The sequence below is a fragment of the Hippopotamus amphibius genome, chromosome 2, assembly GCF_030028045.1.
Source record: "Hippopotamus amphibius kiboko isolate mHipAmp2 chromosome 2, mHipAmp2.hap2, whole genome shotgun sequence".
Classification (NCBI taxonomy): Eukaryota; Metazoa; Chordata; class Mammalia; order Artiodactyla; family Hippopotamidae; genus Hippopotamus; species Hippopotamus amphibius.
Genome location: NC_080187.1, coordinates 145,516,402 through 145,539,423, shown reverse-complemented (window position 1 = coordinate 145,539,423; position 23,022 = coordinate 145,516,402). Strand labels below are relative to the sequence as shown.

General features: G+C 39.6%; 1 protein-coding gene across 10 annotated transcripts in view; it reads right to left on the bottom strand.

Annotated features, from left to right (window-relative positions):
• Positions 1 to 23,022, bottom strand: part of SH3GL3 (SH3 domain containing GRB2 like 3, endophilin A3) — a 302,977-nt gene that overhangs the window by 35,327 nt on the left and 244,628 nt on the right. For 8 of the 10 annotated variants that reach the window (XM_057721494.1, XM_057721495.1, XM_057721492.1 and 5 more), the window contains 5 exons: positions 17,500 to 17,568; positions 11,502 to 11,574; positions 8,793 to 8,936; positions 4,852 to 4,985; positions 513 to 671 (listed from right to left, as the gene is read on the bottom strand). In XM_057721494.1, coding sequence (XP_057577477.1) covers positions 513 to 671; positions 4,852 to 4,985; positions 8,793 to 8,936; positions 11,502 to 11,574; positions 17,500 to 17,508 — 519 coding nt within the window. In that variant the 5' untranslated portion in view covers positions 17,509 to 17,568. Of the gene's footprint in view, positions 1 to 512; positions 672 to 4,851; positions 4,986 to 8,792; positions 8,937 to 11,501; positions 11,575 to 17,499; positions 17,569 to 23,022 lie in introns of those variants that run through there. The other 2 variants (XM_057721498.1, XM_057721499.1) reach the window with 2 other exon arrangements.

The window sequence follows — 23,022 nt, the reverse complement described above, 5'->3', positions numbered from 1 at the left end:
GAAAAACTTAGGTCACACTTTTATATCCTGAAGGTTTGCTATGACAAGTAAAGGCATCAGAGAGCTGGGTGATGAGTGAGGCTCTCCCACCAGCCAAGAGAGCTGCTCCTCCTCAAACATCTGCCTCACAGAGCACTTTTCACAGTCTTAGCAAAACTGCAAATTAACACGTGACTTGGGCTTTCCATTGTCCTGCAAAACCACCTATGCTATGGTCTCAAAAGAAAGGTTGATCTACCATGCTCTTCACCCAAGACAACCCTACCTCCCCAGCGCCAACCCAAGCACATCCCTGAAGCAAATCCAGGACCAACAGGACTTCTCCAGATCTGAGATTTGAGTCAAGATTTGCCAGATGTCTGAAACTATTTCTGAGGCAGGAGATAATGGTTACAAAAAATTCCAGAAATTTGTAACAACTAAGGCTCCAGAGCTTCTCAACATGCTGACCCTAGTCATACAGTTAATGTTTTCATTCACATTAAAGTCTCCTGTTTGGTTTAAATACTTACATCATTTTCTAAAAAATTAAACATGCTTCTTTCAGCCAACTCCTTTGACTCTTCAAATTTTTCTACTGCTTGTCTGACTTCTTCATCTGGTATCTTACCTACTCGCTTCTTTTTATAATCATAATCCAGGCGGCGGCCTTCCAGCTTTTTCAGGTGGTGCTAAGAGACAAAGGAGTCCTTCAGAGAACTGTTACACTAAACACAGCATAAAGAAATATTTAGCATTTCTATGAAAATGGTCATTGCTTTTTCTGGGTATAAATTCTAGGGAACAGGATCCCACCTTACACTTCTTTTGCATGCACTCAGCACCTATTAGAGGCTCCCTTTACTGCCGGTCTACAAGGAATGTTTGTGGAATGAATGAATGAGCAGATGGATGGATGGAAGATAAATGAATGAGTGTCTACATGGAACATAAGGATGCAGTATCAGTACTCAGATTAATTTTCCAAGGTTCTTTATAGCAGAGGTCCGCAGACCAGGGGTTGGTTAACAGGTGCGGTAATGGTCTGCGGCCTGCTAGGAACTGCACCGCACAGCACGAGATGAGTGGCGGGAGAGCAGATGAAGCTTCATCTGCCACCTCCTATTGCTCGCATTACTGTCTGAACTATCCTCCCCACCATCTGTGGAAAAACCGTCTCCCACGAAGCTGGTGCCAAAAAAGTTGGGGACCACTGCTCTATAGGACTCCTCACTTAGGCTCTATTAATGTCCAGATAATTTCCAAACAAATTATACCAAAAAAAGTATGTTTCTTTTAGCACTGCTGTCAACTCCTCACTAAGAAGTAGATTATAAAAACACAATTTCCAGTATCCTCTAGAATACCTATGCATCTTCCATAAAGTTCCCAAACAATTACAGAACAAGCTGAATAAATGCCACTGATGGATGTGATACACACAGAGGACGGATGTTCACAGGCAACCTCTGACATGGTGGAATTCCTTTTAAAAAATATGATCTCTTTAACAAAGTAAAACAATTATAAATATTAGAGGTGTCCATTCATGGAATGCAGCGCCATGTGTGGTAGTAGGTTCCCCCTCACAGTTTGTGGCAAGCACAGGGACCTGATGTCAGAAATACTATAGAAGGGATAACTGCACAGGGCAAGGGAGTTTATGACCATAACCCCTGGAAAACAGATATTTGATATTGAAAGTGTGTGTGAAAACAGATTGTCCCACTGAAGCATGTGGGTAACTTGACTATTCTTTTTAGTGGGAAGCACTGGTTCTAACTTCCATAAGGACTGGGTGAAAAGAGTATATGGGACAAAAAGTCAGAATCATCTCTCTTACATGTTTTGTGACTCTGGGCAAGTCTCTAAATCCCTCTGTGCCTCTACATGTGCAGCTGTAAATGGGGACAACCAGGCTCAGCCTGGCTACTTATGGGTGACAAAATGTTTATAAAAGCCCTTTGAGTCCAGAAGACCTTTTACAGATATATCAGTCATATGTTAAATGAACAGGCTCTCCATTCTGGATGTCCAAGATCTATAGAGCACAGTTGAGACTGGAAAAGCCTTCTGAATATTAGACTCAATTCTTGATCACCTATAGGACTTAAGTTTAAATTTATACAGTTTCTCTATCAAACCAGAGTTGAGTAACAAGAGATACCATTAAGAAAATTATTTTTTGCATAGGGAGAAACATTTAAGGATGTGTGTATTTTGCACATTTCTCCCACTCACTGCTCAGGATCCACATTTGTGTCCATGGCTAGCTACCCTACCCTTGACCTTGACCAGGTCAAGTGGAAGAGCAATGTCATCCAGTGGACTTTCTGTACGGCTCTTTTTTTAAGCCTTTTATTGGCATATAATTGCTTTAGACTCTTGTACCAGCCTTTGAGGTACACCAAAGTGAATCATCTGTATTTATACATATATCCCCATATCCCCTCCTTCCCGCGACTCCCTCTCACCCTCCCCGTCCTGGCCCTCTAAGGCATCACCCATCATGGAGTTGATCTCCCTTTGTTATACAGCAACTTTCCACTAGCTACCTATTTTACAGTTGGTAGTGTATATATGTCTATGCTACCCTCTCACTTCGTCCCAGCTTCCCCTTCACCACCCCCCAACCCCATGTCCTCCAGTCCATTCTCTGCATCTGCATCTTTATTCTTGCCCTGTCACTGGGTTCATCAGTACTATTTTTTTAGATTCCGTATATATGAGTTAGCATATGGTATTTGTTTTCTTCTTTCTGGCTTACTTCACTCTGTATGACAGTCTCTGTATGCCCATCAACAGATGAATGGATAAAGAAGATGTGGCACATATATACAATGGAATATTACTCAGCCATAAAAAGGAACGAAATTGAGCTGTATGTAATGAGGTGGATAGACCTAGAGACTGTATGGCTTTTTTCAAAGACAACAGCACAAGAGGAAATGGCATATTGTGTATTTCAGCAAAGGAGGTATTTGGTTTTAAGGTTCTGCATTTGGGAAAGATGTTCTGGCATCCCCACAACCCAGAATGTCTCTTCTCTAGAATCATCCATCCAATAATAATTTGTGAGCACAGAGGCTGCGCTACTCATCGTGACTACGAAAGTGAACAAAACATGACTCCTTACTCCAAAGCACTTACTCCAAACAACAGAAAAAGAGAAGCAGTGATGCTCACAGCACAGGGAACACAGAAGGAGCACCTGATTAAGCTGGGGAGAGAACAAGAGCTTCCCAAAGGACAGAACATCTGAGCTGAAATCTGTGAGGTGAGATGACTTAGCCAGGAGGAGCAGGAAAAGGAGAAAGACAAAGAATAGAGGGAGAGCACAAAGCGAAACATCCCTTGGGGACTGTAAGTAACTCAGAGAGGCTGGGCAGAGAGTTCAAGTGTGAAGGGGTAAGTGATCAACCCGTAGAGAGAAGGAGGGGCCAGGGAATTAAGGACTATGGTGCGGACTCTTTACTCCAAAGTCAGTGGGCAGCTACTGGGGGTTGTACCTTAGGAAGACTGCTCTGGCTGTGGTGCGGAGAGTGGACTGAAGAGGCCAAGATGTGAAGCCAGGAGTCAAGGGCTGCTGTGCTGATGTGTTTAAATGATAGATAAAAAAAGGGGAAAAGGGAGATTCCGGAGAGAGGATGCTGGATGTGGCAAAGGCCCTGAGGAGGTGAGGATGATGGACTCTGGGGCCCAGTGGTGGACTGGCCTGAGGGAGCAGAAAGGGACACTGATTTCCCTGAGATGGAAGAGAAAAAGGAAAACAGGAGTAAGGAGCTGAGGGAGGTGCTGGGGGGTAGCAGAATGTTCCGGGGTTCCTGAAAGGTTTTGGTTCAACCTTCCCAAATTCCCTTCAGTCCCTTTGATTTCAGTGTACATTCTGAACGCCTATACAGGCACCCAGGACTTTCCACTGGGAAGCTCTGGAAAAGGGCCCAAGAATTTTCATGTCTAACGTGATGCGGATGCTGCCTGTCCAGGCACCACACCATGAGAAGCACTGGGCCTGAAGAAAGGAAAAGTGGGCATCCCCAAGCTTTGGTTGACTTCCAGGCTGGCCTGGGCTGCATACAGATCACTCCTCAAGGAAATTGGAGGAAGGCCTTCTGGGCAGCTTCTCAAGGGGGTGCCCAAAGAAGGTCTCATGCAGGCTGCCCCCCAGGGTAGAAGTCCCTGGCGGGGCAGAAGTCTCAAGGCTGTTTTTGTGCATCTGCAAAAACACCACCAAGCAAGTGGCATGTGATTACCTACAGGTCCCTGAAAGCTCCCATGTATGCTCTGGAGGGCCATTTTTAACATTTTCCAGATACAAAATGTTGATTTCTAGGTCCTGATTTCCTTAAGAAGTAATGGAAAATAATAATCACTAGTGTAATGTATCAAAAGATGCAGCTAGTAGGGTATGATTTTGATAATCAAAAATCCAGTTCAGGGAATTCCCTGGCAGTCCAGTGGTTAGGACTCCATGCTTTCACTGCCAAGGGCCCGGGTTCAATCCCTGGTTGGGGAATTAAGATCCCACAAGCCATGCAGTGCAGCCCCCCAAAAAAAAGTATTAAAAAAAAATATTTTTTTAAAAAAATCCACAAAGTTATGGAACCATTTTGTTATGTGAGAAAAGAATATAGAAATATGTATCTTGAGCTTGGCTTCTAGCTGGCTTCAATAAGGTACAAAATTAAGGGCTAATTGATCCTAGGAACTCTTTTCCAATGAGCTAGGTAAACATAACTGAGTTTTTTTTTTTTACCACCCACAATAAGATGATGCTTTCACTGAGTTGCTGTAGAAATGTTCTAATGATTTTAAATAATATAAACATCATATTAAGTAGCAACAGGAAGATTCATAGCCTAGAAAACTTACCCCAATCTCTTTTAAATCTTTGTCTTGTAGTAACTGAAGTGGATCAATAAAAGTTTGCTTTACATTAATATCAAGAGAGTCTTTCACCTCAGCCATTAGCTTCATGGACTCACCAACTTCTATCAATGCATTGCCTTCAATAGAAAATACAAATAAAAAGGTTCTTTAGCAGAACAAACTCTAAATTAACAGTGATATTTAGTTAACTCTTTCCCAAAAGTTTACGGTGATCAATGGTGTGTAACAAGGTCCTCACTCTGGAACCTTTGAATCTTGACCTGGAGAAAAAGAAAACATAAAAACAAGAAAGTCTTTCTATTGTCCACATTCTCCTCACTACTTCCGCACTTTCTCCACTGCACAGAATAAAACTCCCGGGCGCAGTCAGACCGAGGTGCTCAGCATATCAGCCACTAGATGGGGGTAAAGCTTCTTTTTTTAAACTGGTAGTTTTGTGAGCTGGCACCAAGGGTTCCTTAGACACGCAAGAACAAAATCCCTCTTTGTAAACAATAAAAGGATTCATTCATCCGGCGTTAAGTATTAACCAATAAAGATTACAATGGAAATAAATGAACAAAACCTCATCTCGGCTTCTAGCAGCTAGGTCTTCTTGAGGCCACTCCTTGTATTCTTGGGATGGTTCTAAGGCTCCCTACACTTTCCGATGTCAAAGAAAGCCTGGCAGTGTCACACGGGACAAACAGCCTTTCAGCAGGGTAGGCAGGGTCTGCTCTTGCAGTGAGGTTCAGGCCAGTCATGCCAGGCTTGGGCAGTGATGGGCAGCTTCAGTTGGGTGAAACCCTGGTATTCAGCGCCAGTTAACCTTCAGTATTTTGCAGGTAGGCCTCCTGGTAACTGAGCACAAGGAGGGTAGCAGGTTTTCTAGAAGACATATCTGGGAAATGCTGCACTATAAACTGAGCTCTTTTTCCTGTAGTTGGGGTTCTCCAAACTGATCTCTTAAAAGGGTAGACCTTGGGGTCTCTCAACTTCAGGCTTGAAGAAGACCTGAAATCCCAGCCCAAGAATTTGTACTTCTAGCAAATTCAGACCTTCAAGTTGTTTCACCTACTAGTCAAAGCCATGCACAGTTTACTCATCTGTAAAACTGGGATAGGAATATCACCTCACCTCACTTTTTATTTTTTTTAAAGAAATAAACTAGATAGTGTATGTTACAGGACGCTGCAAAATGTAAGTAGAACCTGTTACTCTAAACCACAGCTGACCGAGACTCTGTTTTGGCCCACAGATGGCTTTGTTCCTCCTGGGAGGCTAAGTTTCCTTAACGAACTCCCCAGAGTCTGGTTCTAACTTCTTCTGAGAGGGAGATAAGACATCCTTTCCTGGCCTGGGGATTCTTTCCTGGCCAACTGGTCAGAAACGGAGGAAACTGTTTCTGACCCCACCATTCACTCCGCCACAAGCGATCACGCCTCAGAATGTCAGTTAATTTAGCTTTGACAGAAACATCTCCAAATATGTTTCCTTGAAGGTGCCAAAGATGACATTCTGAATCTTAGCTGTCACCTCCATGGGTCTGACATCCCCTCTTCCGTGAGGCCGTGGGGGCTCAGCCTCCACCCGTGGAGGTCTCTGCACTTGAGGACGTTTCCACGCGGCCTCGAGAAGAAAGCCTCCGACAGCACAGTCTTCTCCTCACAGCCTGTGCCTGATGCCCTACTGATGCCAGCTCTCTTTCTCAACACAAGTCCCCTGAGTCGCTGGGCACCTGGGAAGCGACCCAACTGTCTGCCCTTCAACGTCCCTGCCCTGTCACCGGGCCAGATGCCCTGCAGGACTGTCCGTGGATGTCAGGGCCTGCCTGGCGGTCTCTCTTATTCCCTCCACCAGTCAGCCTTCAGGACAAGGAATAGGCCATCTTGGCCCCATTCAGCAAGGAAATAAAATAAAAATCACATTATCCTGTTCTGAAGGATCCTGCCGCCCTCTGTGTCTAATCGTTTTAACGTTTGGGATTATTTTTTTTAAGTTTTCAAAAGACTTCCCCCCAATTTCCTAGATGAATGATTATGGCCTAATATCTGAATTCTCAATTTTCATATCTTTCCTTGTCACCATTATATGAGTAGCAAATGCACCAAAGTCTCCCAGAAGAATAACATATCAAATTCAATTCACCCTCAATATAATTTATTAATTTAAAATAATCTTAATCAAAATTTAAGAACTTTTTTGTTTTTTAGTAGAGGGGCCTTAAAATGACTCTAAGTTTCATCTGGAAAAATAAAATAGGTGAGTATGTCCATGAACTTTTTATAATATCTAGGGGAAATTTTAGTTAAATATATTAAAATATATTTTTAAATGATGATATTTAAAACAGCATGGCACTGGATCAAAACAGGTTACCAATCAAGAAAACATAAGAGAAAGATCAGAAACAAATTTAAAATATATAAAATTTTGTAACAAAAAAGTTACAGCAAATCAGCAGAGAAAGACTGAACTTTTCAATAAAGTGTTAGGGCAACTAGTTATTATTTGTGAGAACACAAAATTAAAACCCTATTGCACAGTATTCACCCATTAAACTCAGGAGCATGGAAATACAAAGGCAAGAAAAGAAAACACATGTATCAAAATAGAGTATAAACATTTACACAGTTTATTAGTGGAGGTGGGGAGGGATAGAAAATTTTTTCTAAATGTGATATCAAAGCCATAAGCTTAATATAAAGGAAGACCAATGAGTACCACTAAATAAAAAGCAAAAATCTTTTTCTGCTAAAATGATCTCCACCTACAACGTCAGAAGGTGTATGCCTATCTGGGGCAAAACTTCATCAACCTACAAGACAGACAAAAAGCAAGTATCCTGACCATTGAAAAAGCTCATAAACCAGTAAGAAAAAAAAAAAGAGAACACCTTAATATAAAAATAGGTAAAGGACACAAATACACAATTCACAAAGATGGTGACAAACAGGAACGAAAATCTGCCTCACACACAATCCAAACAGTGACATTACAGCAGTGCCCGGATACCAGTTTTATTTGTTACAAATCAAAGTATCAGGAATTTAAAAGGAAACTAAAAGGATAATTCCCAAAAGTCAGTAACCGTGCCGGGAAACACACTCTCATTCATACCCTCCTGGTGGGAGTGTCAAAATGGTATAATCTTTCCGCAGGGTCAACTGGGACTGTGTTTCAAAAACCTGAAAAACAGGTTATACTCTACTCAGGGACTTCAGTACTAGGAAGTTCACCTAAGAACATAATCTTGGATATTCCCAAAGCTTTATCTATGAAAGTGGCTATCATAAATGCTATGTAAATTTTTTCACATAAAGGAAAAAATCTAAATATCCAGTAAATGGGATTGATTGAACCAACTAGGGATACACGGAATATTATGCAGCCTTTAGAAACAATACGGTAGAAGATTGTTTTATGACACGGACCACACTATGGTCAGTGGGAATAAGCAGATTAAAAAAGAGAATTAGGGTATATATATTAAACCTCATTTTAATTTTTTTAAGGTTTATGTGAAAACATATAAGAATAAACAAAAGGTATAAAGGATACACGTCAAAGAATGTAATTGGGCCCATCATTGGGTAGGTAACCATGGGTGATGCTGGTGTTTTCCTTTACTTTACTCGCCTATGATTTTCTAAACTTCCTGCGATCAACATGCATTACTTCTTTTTTTAAATTTTAATTAATTAATTTTTTGGCCTTGCTGCACAGCATGAGGGATCTTAGTTCCCAGACCAGGGATTGAACCCACATCCCCTGCAATGGAAGCACTGGAGTCTTAACCACCGGACCACCAGGGAACCCCTGAATATGTATTACTTTGATAATGTGAAAAAAATAAGAGTTGATAAAAATGAAGGTTTTGTGCATAACCTAAAATCGACAAAGGACGCATTCTCAGCTCTGCCAGGTGATGTGGGAATACTCACCAAAAGTGGAGCCTTCCCCGAGCTCCTTGCCGTATTTCAGCATGCAGTCGCCCAGCAAGCCTTCCGTCTGTGGGTACCCCGTGGTTTTCACCTGTCCTCGGATCTTCGACACAGTGTTCAGCATGCCTAGCTTAGCTCTGTATGCTTAAAAACATTATCATTTGTAATTCCTTAAAGTGGCACGGCGGAGTGACAGGCACACAGCATCTAACAAACGCGGCTGGAGAAATCAAGGTCGCCCCAGACAAAATGTCAGAGGCCTGAGACAGGAAGGTAACCTGTGTGATCTAGTTTCTCGTATGGTTTTCTAGATCCTGAACCGGGGTGGGTGCTAAGGGCACTGTCCCACAGCCAAGATGAAAAACAGAAATCATGGCACACACTGTCGACTCCCAAATAAGAGCAACTGGGGCAATCGTTTCCCACCCACAGCTAGCTCTCTGAGTCACACGCTGACACCTGGGCAGACAAGTTTTCCTGGGGACCAACTGCACAGTAAGAATAGAACTGCTGAGGTGGATGTTTCAAACTACCAACTGGTGGTTAACGCCCCCACCCCAAAGAGTGTGTCCAGACTGATGACGTCCAACCCCATGGCGCAGGGCCGCCGCGCGGCCCACTCCCACTCAGGAAGCAGAGCCAACAGGCGACGGATGCCCCCATGGTGGACAGGAGTCTGTACTGACGGTCCCTCAGGTGCAGCTCCACCCCTGTACCCAAGGGAAATGACGGGTGGCCACTGCTTGGGACCTTCCTCTCTGACGCAGGCCATGAGTGTTTACTCATCCCAGCTCTGTGCCACACACCATGCTCATTACTGGGACTCCAGAGAGACCTAAGACAGCCTCCGCTCTCAAGGAGTTCACACTCTATAGTTACTGGAAGGCAGAAAATACAAGATGTAATTAGGCAAATAATGTCTGGTGTGGTGTAACAGAAAGGCAAATATAACAGTATGCTGAATAAAGATGGAAGGATGCCCCCCACCCCCGCAACTGCAGAAACAGTGTTAAGATGCAGAAGGGGGATGTTTATGGTTTCTAACCAACAGATCAAGAGTAGGCTGCTTTGACCCAAGAAGAAATTAATACAGGACAAATCAGGAAATACCTAGGGGAAAAGGTGGCTGTGAACGGAACACCAAGCCAAGGATTTGGGGTTTTCTTCTGCAGGCTGGGTGGTGTTTGAGATAATTTTAAGTGATAAAGGGATAAACTTTTATTTTCTCTTATTTCAATAACGACATATTTATTTTAAAGTGTTCTAGACTAGTGCTTCTCAAACTTTAATGTGCATGCAAAGCACCCAAGGATCCTGTTAAAATGTAGAGTCTGATTCAGTCTCTCTGGGATGAGCTCAAGTTTCTGCATTTTTCACAGTTACTCAGGGTATGATGACCCTGCTGGTCCGTGGACCACGCTTTGAGTAGCAAAGCTTTAGACAGTCACCATGCCAGCCTTTTTGAATCTTGGCCACCTCATCCTGGAAGCACTTATTTTCCTGCTCCCCAGACACACAGGCTTCACTCTCCCGCCCCACACACACACACACACACACACTTTCCGCTCCTCTTCCCCACTGTCAGGGAGGGATGTGGGATGCAGCAGTCCCGTGAGTGAGGGCCACTAAAAGGAATTAAAGGCTGTTAGGCCTCCCTTCCTCTTCTCCAGGAATAACCAGAGATGTCTGGCCAAGTGGGCACTTTCATTGTTGGCCAACACCTCCCTACCCCATTCCATGTCAGCTCACTGAGGTTCCCTGCAACTCAACCGTATATCCCAGGACCCAGGAAAGCCCCTTGCCTAGAGGAAACATTTGCTAAATATGTGCTATCTGATTCATCAGGAGAAGGGACTTGTATGTTTCAATTATTGACAAGGCCAGGGAAGAGATATACTATTATGGTTTTTAAAACTATAACCATCTGTACAGTTCTAAAGAATTTTATATCTGCCATTCTGCCTGGACATAATATTTATTTCAATGCATGTTTTTAAATTTATTTTCTAGATTTTCAGATGGTTGGATGTGTGCTGATTTCCACAGCCGAGGGAATCACAGTAATTATGCGCAAATAATACATTCATACAAAGTAAAGGCAGATTTGGAAATCCACAGAATTCAAAGCTTGGACGCCCTCTATTGGTTTCTATAATTTAGAACTTAGGAAAACTTCATCAAGACATGCTGCTTCAATACCTAGCAATGAAAGACCTCCTGTCAAGAAGCTGCAGTAACACTGGACCTTCTCATGTTTCTCGTGCTCACTGTGCCTCACTACATCAGCACTTGAGCCATGAAGTGAAAGCCATTTCAAAGTCAAGGCACCATTAGAACAGGATGGCAGAAATTTAAAAAAAGAAAAAAGGAAACAACTGAATAAGAAAACATTGACAAAATATTTAGCGGGTTTCTGAAGTGTCTCATCAAAAATGTGTTTGCTTAGCAGTGTCTTGCCTCTAAGACAAAGACTCCATCCAAATAACGTCACCATAGTTCACAGAAGTGTCTGTTCTGTTTGTCATCAGCTAGGATTCACTGCAACTACCTTTAGTCACTCAACTTAAAATAATAACTGAATTTCATTATTTGGACACAGAGGACATTGTTTCTAGATCATGTAAACCATATGCTCAAGTAAACCTGGGTTATTAGAATCTACGACAGTGAATGAACAATTAAATATTTCAAGACATTTTCTAACTTTACCTGGATTTGGCTGAAGATATTCTGTGGCTTTTGAAAGAATTTCCGCAACAGCTTTATTGGTAACATCTATTTTCTTAAAAAAACAAAAAAGAAACACATAAAAATATTGGTAAATGACAAACAATGAATTCTACAGAAAAACAGAGGAATAAATTTCATGAATTTAATACTTATAACAACATCATTGTAATGATTTTAATCCAAATGGACATTTTCAAGATTTTTGGAAGAGGCAATATTTTCTTAACTTTTTGATTCTGGGACATCCTTCCAATAATTGCTTCTCCCATTGATGGTGGAGGACACTAACTTCTTTTTCAACATTAAAATGAACATTAATGTAATATTTAGGAAACGTGGACAAGTTATTACACTCCAGTAGATTATTGGATATACTTGAAGGTCTCTCAAAACAAAGACTAGACATTTCTGAGTCAAACATTCCTTATCTGCTGGGTGAACTTGAATTTCTGTACTTAAATAAGGATGCCATAATAAGGATTCACATGAGAAACTATCTCAGTCAGCCAACAACAGAAGAATCATCATCACTAGTATTATCACGGAAATACACATTCTTCTGTTCTGTGGGCAGAAGATGTTAACATCAAAGGTTTCCCTGCCGGGTTAAGACTGAATCTTTCCTTCCGGCAAAACCATTCTTGGACTCTCTGACTGTTGGTTAACCAGAAAATGAATACGAAAATATACAATAAATGTAACTATGCACATTTCAATGGCTTTCTTTTATACCAGCAATAGCCCAAAAGAAAATGCTTTAAAGGAAAAGGAGATCCCACTCATAAGAGCAAGTAAAAAATCAGCAATAATGAGGAATACATATTATGAGAAACGCAGCAAACCTACTCAAAAAGCCACATCCCTAGATGGGAAAATTCAGTTTGGGAAAGATGTAAATCCTCCCCCAATTAATATGGAAAATTAATTCAAAGCCCATCAGAATTTCAATTTTTTTCCTTTTTTGTTAAAACTTGGCAAATTAATAATAAAATTAGAGTTACACATCACACCACATACAGGATTAAAAATATGGACCTAAAAAACAACCTGTAAAAGTACTAAACTATGCAGGAGAATATTTTGAAATACTGGAGTGGAAAGGATCTTCCAGGCAAAACTGAAATCCAAGCATCACAGATGAAAAGACCGAAATTCTGACTCCATAAAATTTCAAATGAAGCAGTGAAAAGACACAATACACAAAGTTTGATAAAAGTGGTGAACAGAAACTAAAGTGCAAAAAAATAAAGGGTTAGTATCTATTATACTCAGAACTCCCATTAAAAAAAAAAGAAAAAGGCAACCCAACTAGAAAGAAGGAAAAGAACATAAACTGGCAATCCACAAAAGAGGAGAAATACAAGTTGCCTAAAAACATTTGACAAAATATTCAGGAAAATTATAAATTAAAAGGAGATACTTTCCACTCACCAGAATGACCCCCCCCCAAAAATATTTTTTAATTGACTAGACCCCATATAAGGTATTATACAGGTGTGGGGTAATGGACCCTTTCGTATTCAATAAGAGTGCAAAATGATACAATCTTTTTGAGATTAAGGTGAAGTACCTATTAAGGTGCCATCTATCATACTTCCAGGGGCTTAGCATCTAGAAACATCAGTAAACTGCAGGGAGGTAAAAAGATGTTCCTTTAATGATTTTATATAGTACCAAAAACTGAAAACAAGTTAAATTACAATCAATAGAAGACTGACTGGATAAATTGTGAAACATCCAAATAAAAGAATACTCTTTAATCACAGGGGAAAAATACACAGATCTATATGTACTGGGAAGATGTCTACCACGCATTGCTGAAAAAAAAAGCAAGCTGGGAATGATTTATAATACAAAAACTCATTCTTGTAATTTAAAAGTCTATGATCTGCTCAGGATCAGAAGCTTTCAACCAAGCAATCTCATCCAACCTGAAACTGTATTTGTTCCCCTTAGCTGAATGCTTAAATTTGGGGCCAGAGGAAGGTTTAAATGGACAGCACAGAAACGAAGAAATGAATCAAACTCATATTACTGATACATGTGTGCTTGCTGTGTGTGTGAAAGTGTGTATGTGTACATGCACTTGACCTGGTAACAAGTTTTGTAAACTCTGAACTCTCTTCAGTATGTTCAATTGTTTATGAAGATCTTTGAAACATTTAAGAGAATTTGATAGACAAATGTTTATATTTTATTAGAGTTACAAGAAATGTAAGTGCATAGGAAAATTCTGTTTTAGATTTGATGTGAAGTTTGAGGGATTCCTACACACTGCATTTGTATTGTAGGAATTTGCATTAAGGGAATTTGCTTAATTATGTAACTAGTTGGTGATAAGTGTATAAGGATTTCATCTGTTAACTTATGACTTAATGGAACCTAAAATGAAGATGAACTAAGTAAAAATAATCATCATTTTTATACCGAAATTATTAAATTTACAAATAAGGTCCATACATTCAGCTTAAGGCTTAAGAAGAACTAGGGTTTTTATCGTATAATATCGCTTATGCGTGAAATCTAGAAAAATGCTAAAGATGAACTTATTTGCAAAGCAGAAATAGTCACAGATGTAGGGAACCAACTTACAGTTACCAAGGAGGGGAGAAGGGGTGGGATGAATTGGGAGATTGGGACTGACATATATACACTACTATATATAAAATAGACAACTAATGAGACCATGCTATATAGCACAGGGAACTTTACTCAACGCCCCGTGATGACCTAAACGGGAAGCAAATCTAAAAAAGAGGGGATATATGTATGCATATAACTGATTCACTTTGCTGTACAGGAGAAATTAACACAACATTGTAAAGCAACTATAGTCCAATAAAAATTAATTAAAAAAAGAACTAGGTTTTAGATTTATAACTTTATATAATTTCAACATTAATTAAAACACAACTTAGAGTGGTCATTCCACGTATACAACCTTCTTTGGACATTATAAAGCCACCAGGTATCTCGAAGTCATCTCTGAAGAGTGAGGATGAGAGGAGGTAGAGGCAGGAATACTTTCTACTTAGACTCCTCTTTGTTTTGGGGAAAAAAAATGCCAGGAAACAAATGGCCCCAAACTCTCGGGCCTTGATGCGCACATACTGGCGGCGTTCCAGGAATCAACACAGGGAATAAACCCTTTACAGATAAAAGAGGACACCACTAAACATGCTGCCTAATATGGGCAATCAAGAAAAACACTTGAAAAAAAACCTCATGTAACTAAAAATTTTTAAAAATGAAAAACAAAACCTCCCTTCTAGAATAACTGGTGATATTGGAGGTGGGGGTGGGTGGGCATGTGTGTTCAGGTTACGAAAATGTAATGCAAATATCTCAGCAAACCACCAGGACCAATAGGGGAAAGCAGAGAGGTGAAAATTATTTTTGTAAAGTCCACCTAACGTGAGCACATCTTTGTTGGTCAATTAAATCTGGAATTTCCATTTGTGTTGGTACGCTAGCCCTGAGGTGCCCCAAAGCCTGTGCCCTGGACACTCCCAGACCTCAGCTCTGGTTTCTGACAGGTGTTTATAATAATCTCTTCCTAAAAAAAATTTTTAAAGAATCTACATCTGTCATTATATCCTTCTTACTCCTTATGTAGTTTATCTGTGTTTTCCCTTTTCCCTCTGTTGCCCACACTCAGTAGAGGTGGTCTTTCAAAAAAAAATAGTTATTGGTTTTATTTATTGATTCTACCTTTTTGTTATTATTTTTTGTATTTTATTAATCTCTCATTTATCTCTATTGATTTCTTCCCTCCACCTAGAGTGATTTTAACTTTACTTTGCTGTTATTTTCCTAGTTTTTTGGCTTGAATGATTTATTCACTCTCTTCCAACATTTATTTTCTATTAAATGCATTTAAGACTTAGTCATACATCACAGGTTTTGACATATAGAGTTCTCATGACTAAGTCATCTTTAATTTTACTTTTCAATCCCTCTTGAAACAAGAATTATTTTTACACGTTTTTCCATTTCCAAACAACCAGAATTTGGAAACTATACTTTTTTTGTAATCCTTGTGTTCTATGATTTTGCTTTGGGAAATTTGTTGAGTTTTTTCCTATAGCTCAGTAAATAATTGATTATTGAAACTGTTTTAAAGGAATTTGAAATGAATATGAATTCTCAGTTTGAGGAATGCAGATATCTATATTTATTTACAATCAAATTTATTAATCATACTTTATGCAAATTCTCTATGAGCCTATTTATTATTGTCAATTTAATCCATTATTTTATGAGAAATGTAGGCAAAATCTTCTACTCTGACTTTTGGCAGTTCTCCATGTATTTCTGACAGCATTTACCTTACATACTTAGATGCCACGTTATATGATGCATAATGGCTCATAACTGTTATACTTTCCTGAGAGACTACATGATACATCTTTCCATAATTTTTTAAAACCTTCTTTTTCCATTTAGTAGTCTTTTGGCCTCAGATTTTACTTTGACGCTACTATTGTTCCCTTGTTCTGTATGGTTAGCATTTGTCATGGAACATCTTTCTCCCTCACTTTGTCATTTCTGTGTCATGTTTTAGCTGGGTCTGCTACCACCTAATTCACCTCTTCTAGAAAGTCCTTAAAACTTCTTGTCACGTATTAGATATTTCCATGCTTTTCACTGCTGTAATAAAGCGGATAATAGATTTCATTTTTATATTTCTCTGTCACTCACTCGGGTTTGGGGAGGGAAAGGAAGTAAACAAGTGGGGTCTCAGTCCATCAGCTGAAACTAAAATTCCTGAAATGTGCTCTTAAATTTAATATTTCAACTGAATCATTTTGTTAGTAACAAAGTTACACAAAATATCTTTATTTATCAAGAGATTTTTAAAGTAATTTTAGGTATGCCAATGATGTTTAAATGTTCTATGTTTTTCAATCTTCAGAATCTAACTTTTTCCAAAAGCAAAACAAAATAAGCTTTCCATCAAGATATTAACATTTCTAGAAAATTAATTGTGTTCACCCAGAAAACAAGGAGCTCCCTGGAGGACAGTGCAGTCAGGTCCAGGGTGTCCTGAAGAAAGTAACCCCCGCAGCCCCAAGGCACAGTCTGGGACTGGACTTCCCCAGCATCTGCCGAAAGCTCTACTACCTGCTCTGGCCTGTATCTTCCATGTTACACCAGAGGAAAGATGCTTTGCTTTCTCTCTGGCCTCTCTCATCTGAGGAGTCTAATTATTAAAACAAGGCTATGTTTAAAGGTCCCATAACAAACGGGAAGGGACCTGAGGACGTTGATAATTGGTGACGGTCCCACTTCTGCCTCCACCTAAACTACTTCACACAGTTGACCAGGAAGCTTGCTCAGGGACAGAGAGTCTACAGTCTTCCTTTGGAATATGTTAACAATCATTTCTGTAATGTGCTCATTGTATTTTGAAAATGCTTTCATACACATTATTTTTTCAGCATAATTCTTGAAACAGCCATGTGATGAGGCAAGCAGAGCACACATACCATCCTTGTGTCACAGGTCAGAAAAGTCTGAAACAGCTTATCCACGTTGACATGGCTGGTTCCAGTGGCAGAACCAGGATAAAAATTGTTATGAAGCTGCTGCAACCCATGGGGACAGAGTCAGAGTCTTTCACACATTAAATCAATATTTATATATTTGAAGAGCCTCCTCCCAGTAACACATTTTGACTCTCCAAGATATTTAATCACAATCACTATGGCCTAACCTGTTTGCCAAGATGGACCATCTTTGAAGCATTCTGACTTTTGTCCACTAGAGGGAACCAGGTAGCCATATCTCATCTCCCAAGGTCCAGGGTCTTTACTCGGACTAAGTGTGAAAGAACCATCTTTTGGATTCCATAATCCACGTCTGAGTTCAAACATCCTAGATCCCCACTCTAATACCCTTTACAGTATCAGTATATATATCATATCACAATGAAAGTCAAATTTATAAGATAATTTACATTAAAATGTTCTCTTACCCTTTCCATGTCAAGAAATTCATCATCTAGTTTCGTTCCTTCAACACCACTTATTTTTTCACTAAATAGCTGTAGAAATAAACACAAGGAATTGTAGCACACAATCATTTGTTATCACAGTTTTGACCCAAATTATTACAAACAAAAACAAAAAAAACTCGGGTTCAGCTTGTTGGACTTTTTGAATAAGTCCTTTAAGAAAATGTTGGAAGGAGTGGCCACAGCTAAGAACATGGGAAGAGACACATTTCTCACTTATTCAATAGACATTTATTATGAACCTACTATATATAAAACACACACTAGTTGCTCAAGTAGAAACATAAATAAGATTAATCCTGGTCATCCAGGAATCCACAGATCAGCTAAGGAGTTCATACACCGACAGTCAACTAAAACACAAGGGAGAAACAATAAGAACAGTATAAAATAATAGTACTGAATACAAATTATTGTAAACATCTCACGTGATAAGCATTTCAGTGATTCATCGAAAGGACTCTGAGAACCTACAGTGTAAGAGGTAAAGGTGGGGATCATCTAGGACTTGTTTCCTAGAAGGCTTGTCATTTAAACTGGCCTTTTAAGGACAGGGGACATTTCAACAGGCAGGATTGAAGGAAGGCCTTCTGGTGTGAGGCAGCATGAAAAAAGACCCAGAGGCAGCAATTTGTAGGCCAGTTTCTCAGCCTTGGCACTGATATTTAGATCTGGTCATTCTTTGTTGAGGAGACTGTTGTGTGCACTGTAGGATGTTTAACGGCATCGCTGGCCTCTACCTACTAGAAACCAGCAGCACACACACCCCCAGTTGTGAAAACCAACAATGTCTCCAGACAGCTGAGAACCACTGGTATAGGACCAAGTGTGCTCAAGAAAAAGCAAGAGATTTGGTTTAACTGTAATGAATGGTACTTAAGGGAGAATGAAAGAAAATAAAAGCTGAAAGGTAGGCACAGGGCAGATCATACAGATTCTCAAATGCCAAGCTAAAGAATACAATTGAGAAGTCCCTAGAGTTTCTTCAGCAAACACAATGCTATTGGAAAACCTTTTAGAAAACCAACCTTGGCTCCAGTATGGGTTGGATTAGAAAACAAGCAGACAGGATTAGAAGTAGAAAATATGTTAAGTCACTTTCTTATGAAAAGTACATCTACAGAATTTGTTTATATCTTTAAAATACTTACATGAATATAAAACTCAGTAGTAAAGGGAGGTGGGTGCCCCTAATTAATGGTAAAAAAAAAAAATTGCAGGTTGTCATAAATGTTAAGTGTGGTTTTCTGCTACTACTTCACTACTGCTATCAGACACACAGTATACTATTTAATAGGAAGAATACACGTGCAGAGAGTATTTACCTTAAATGTGAGGTATGAGAGTAGATGTGAAAGATTACCAAAAAAAGGCTACAACTCCCCATCTTCCTTGTTTCTGTCTTTGCTGTCCCTCCTAGCCAGAGGTGGAGTCTATTTCCACCCTAACGAATCGAGCTGGGCTTGTGAGTTGTTTTTACCCACGAAAAACAAGCCTTGGCTCTACAAGATCTTGTGTGCTTTCATTCATTCTCTTGAAACCCTGCTGCCACCACGTGAACAAGCCTGAGCTAATTTTCTAGATGGTGAGAGACAAGTGTCTCCAATACCTTCAGTCAGGACAACCAGTTAATTCCCCAAATCAGAGCTCCCTAGTTTGACCTGCACCTGAATGCAGACACATGGGAGAGCCTCGCTGATACCAGCTTAATCTGCTGACCCATGGAAGCATGGGTCATTTACATGGTCATTGTTCTAGACCACTGAATGCTGGAGCACTTTGTTACTCAACAGAAGCTGACAGATACACCAAGACAATAGTTTTTGTTTTTCAGGCTCAGTACTGAAGTCAGAGAGGATTATTCTAATGCCTTGATACCAGGGGTAACCTTCAACAAGAACTGAGAACCCCACTGCCACACACCAAGCAGTGTTTGAAACAGATATCCATGAATTAGGTCCCCTAAATATCTTTTTATTCAGTAGTGAAATCACTTAAAATATTGGTTCTTAACTTTGGAGGTAATTTTCTGAAAATCTCGTGAAAATTACACAACCACTCCCCAGGAAAAACACTCCACATTCTATTGCACAGTAAATTGTAAAAATGACCATAATCAAGAAGTGGATTTTATTTCTCCACCCCTTGCCTTGCTTTGGTCAATAGAATAGAATGTAAACAACACTGTGTGAGTACGACTTTGGACCTTACAGATATGTTATAGCTATAAAGAGACTTTGTAGATACTTCTGCTCACTCTTGAGGTCCACTGTGACTATCTCAATGTGAATAAGCTTGAGCTTGCTTGCTAGAGAATGAAAGACCACTTGGAGTAGAGATAGCCATCCCAGCTGAGCCATCCCAGAGCACCAAAACCACAGCTCACCTGACCACTGACCACCAACAGGTCAGTGAGCCTGAGCCCAGCTAAGATCAGCCAGACCAACAGGCCCTCCCAGTAAATCCCAGCTCAAATTGCTGACCTACAGAGCTGTAAACCAAATAAATGGGTTTTGTTTTAAGTCACTATGTTTGGGAGCGGTTTGTTACACAGCAAAATTGATTGGTACAGTTGCCTGTAATTTCAGAGGACTAATGGAACCACAGAAACCCATGCATATGTCCTTGTTTTAAAACATCCCTCTGAAAATCCTTCTAGCATTGAGAGTTAGACCTGAACCCTCCTCAGCCTGAATCAGTTCTCACTGAATCAGTGCAGGTTAGATTTGCTCTATTTTGAGAAAGCAGAGTGTCTAATAGACAGAGTGTTCCCACTTTTAAGAACCGAAACTAACTAGATTATTATTTGTTTCTTCTTTGGAAGGAAACACCAATATGGGATTTTTTTCAACAGGAGTCATGGTTTAGAGTCATGATCATTCCTCTGCTTTTCCTGAATTCCCCAGTGATGTTCAGTTGTTTTGAAAAGTAAGTATAAATATACACATGGTATTAGCTCTTTAGACCACTTGACAATATTTAATTCTCCATCATTCAAGAAATAATGTTGAGCGTCCACTATGTGACAGGGAGACTGAAAGATAAGAAGGACAGGGGTGATCACTACAGGGCTCCTGGCCTCATTCCAGAGGTACAGAAACTGTAGTCCTATTCCTTTTAAGTGTTGGAAGCTGTATATAAATACTGAAGCACCTACTTCTGGTCAAAATGAGTCGGTAAATTCAACTCTGATCCATAGCCTATGCTCTGAATACATAGCAATGATAGATTAAGTATCAAAAGAGAAAACCAGAAACATAAGCAATGCTTGAAAAGAGAATAAACATTTCGTGTGGACAAGAAAAGGAACGGAAACACAACATGGTGCACAGGGTTGAAGCCTCAGTCTTGCCGGGCTTCTTGTCTGGCACAGGCTCTGGCAGCCAGCAATCTGGTTCCTGTTGGGTAAAAAGGGATCTAAAGTGTTCCATGAGACAAGAGCCTGGAATCAAGCTCCGCTCAAAGCCAGGGGACGGGAAGGAAATGAGGCTGGGAAAAATATCCAGATGCAAACCACTGTCCGAGGTTAGTATGCTTGGGAATCTGCAGGCTCAGGGAGACTGGAGAGCAAAGAACCAATCAAGTCCCCCACCCCCACCCCGCAGGTCTGTAGCTGGATTGAGATAACCCCAATATCACCATAGAACAGAAACCACCATTCAGCATCTGGGCCTTGGAGAGCCAGGTGGAAGAAATTACAACTACTAGATAGAAGGGAGCACAGAGGGGTTAAAAGTGACAAAAGACCCCCTCCCCAATTAAAAGTAAGCTTCTAAATCTAAATTCTAAGGTGCATGAATCAATATAACACCAAGTAAGATAGCCAGCAAAATCACAGATCATGACATGAATTTACTCCTGGTAAAAATAATTTTATGAAACAACATGACAAAGACGTTATATGTTTAGACATTATCAACATGACAAATTGAATAACTTCTATTAATAAGGAAGAAGTAATTACACAAAAGGGGGAGGATTCTTAAATAGCTCTACAAAATTAGAAATCTCGGAAATGAAAAAATACATAGTCATAAAATTGAAAAATTCAAGAGATGACATAAATTCTAGACTGGGCATAATCAGGGAGAGAATTGGTAAACTGGAAAATATTACTAAGGAAACATCAAAAAACCAAAAAATTTTAAAGGACAAAAAGCTTTTTTTTTTTAATATGAAATATCAATGAACACAGAGCATAAAGTGAGATGCTCCAAAATACATCGGATAGGCACTTCAGAAAAAAATGACAGAATATGGGAGAATCAATATTTTGAGTTAATAGCTCTTTTTTTTCCCCCTACAATTAAAGGAAGATATGAGTCTACAGTTTGAAAGTGCACTCAAGCGCTAAGCAAGATAAAGATTAACTCACACCTAGACTACCGCGGGGGCGGGGGGGGGGGGGAACAACCGACCAAAGCAACAATAAGAATGACAGATTTCTCTTTGGCAACAGCAGACACCAGGATTCATGGAGGTAAAGCTTCAAAGTGCTGAAAACAAATAAGTGAAAATCTAGAATTTTGTATCTCCCTAAACTGTTGTTTAATAAAGAGAACAAAATAAAGATATATACAGACCATCACAGTCGCTAATAAAAGTAACGCTACAATACTTCGTCAAGGAAATAAAAATGGAACCAAGATGGAAAGTATGGATCACAAGAAACAATGGTGAGAACAAGAATGGAAAAACTATGGTGGTAAATGTAACTACTGATTAAAAAACAAACAAGCAAAAGGTAAAATTAAATCCTTAAGCGATGATAACATAAGGAGCAGGAAGGGTGTTCAATGGATATTCTGAACACACTAAGGTTCATCTGTATTCAGGAGGAGGTGGGAAACAAGGGCAATTGTAGACATTGCTATGATAATGTATGAGAAGTATTTGCTTTATATAATTAACGGTAACTACTAAAAGCACAAAACAATACTATACATATAACACTATGTGGGTTACAACAACAGTGTCCATACCAGCACATTTGGAAAATCAATGTTTTCCAACCCAAAAGAAAACAAAGAAAAAGGATATGGAGAGGAACATAAAAGATGACAAGTGGAAACTACAAAATAAGATGGTAATCACAAGTCCAAACAGATCAGTAATCATTATCTATGTAAATAAATTAAATTCAACACATGAAAGGGTAATTAATAGAGTAGATTTTAAAAATCCAGCTGTATAGAGCTTTTAAGAGGCATACCTAAAACATGACACACAGAAAGAGTGAAAATAGATAGATTATACATACTAGGAAAATAGTACTCAAACTAAACACGGTTAACAATAATATCAGACAAAAAAGACTTTAAGGCAAAGCATGAATAAGGACAGAGACTTAACCTAACAATAAAAGGAGCAATCCACCAAAATTCTGCTACAATTCACCTAACAGCATAAGTTCAAAGAAATGAAACAAAACAAAACATAAAGCAAAAGCTGAAAGAAATAACTGAAATAAACAAATCCACAATC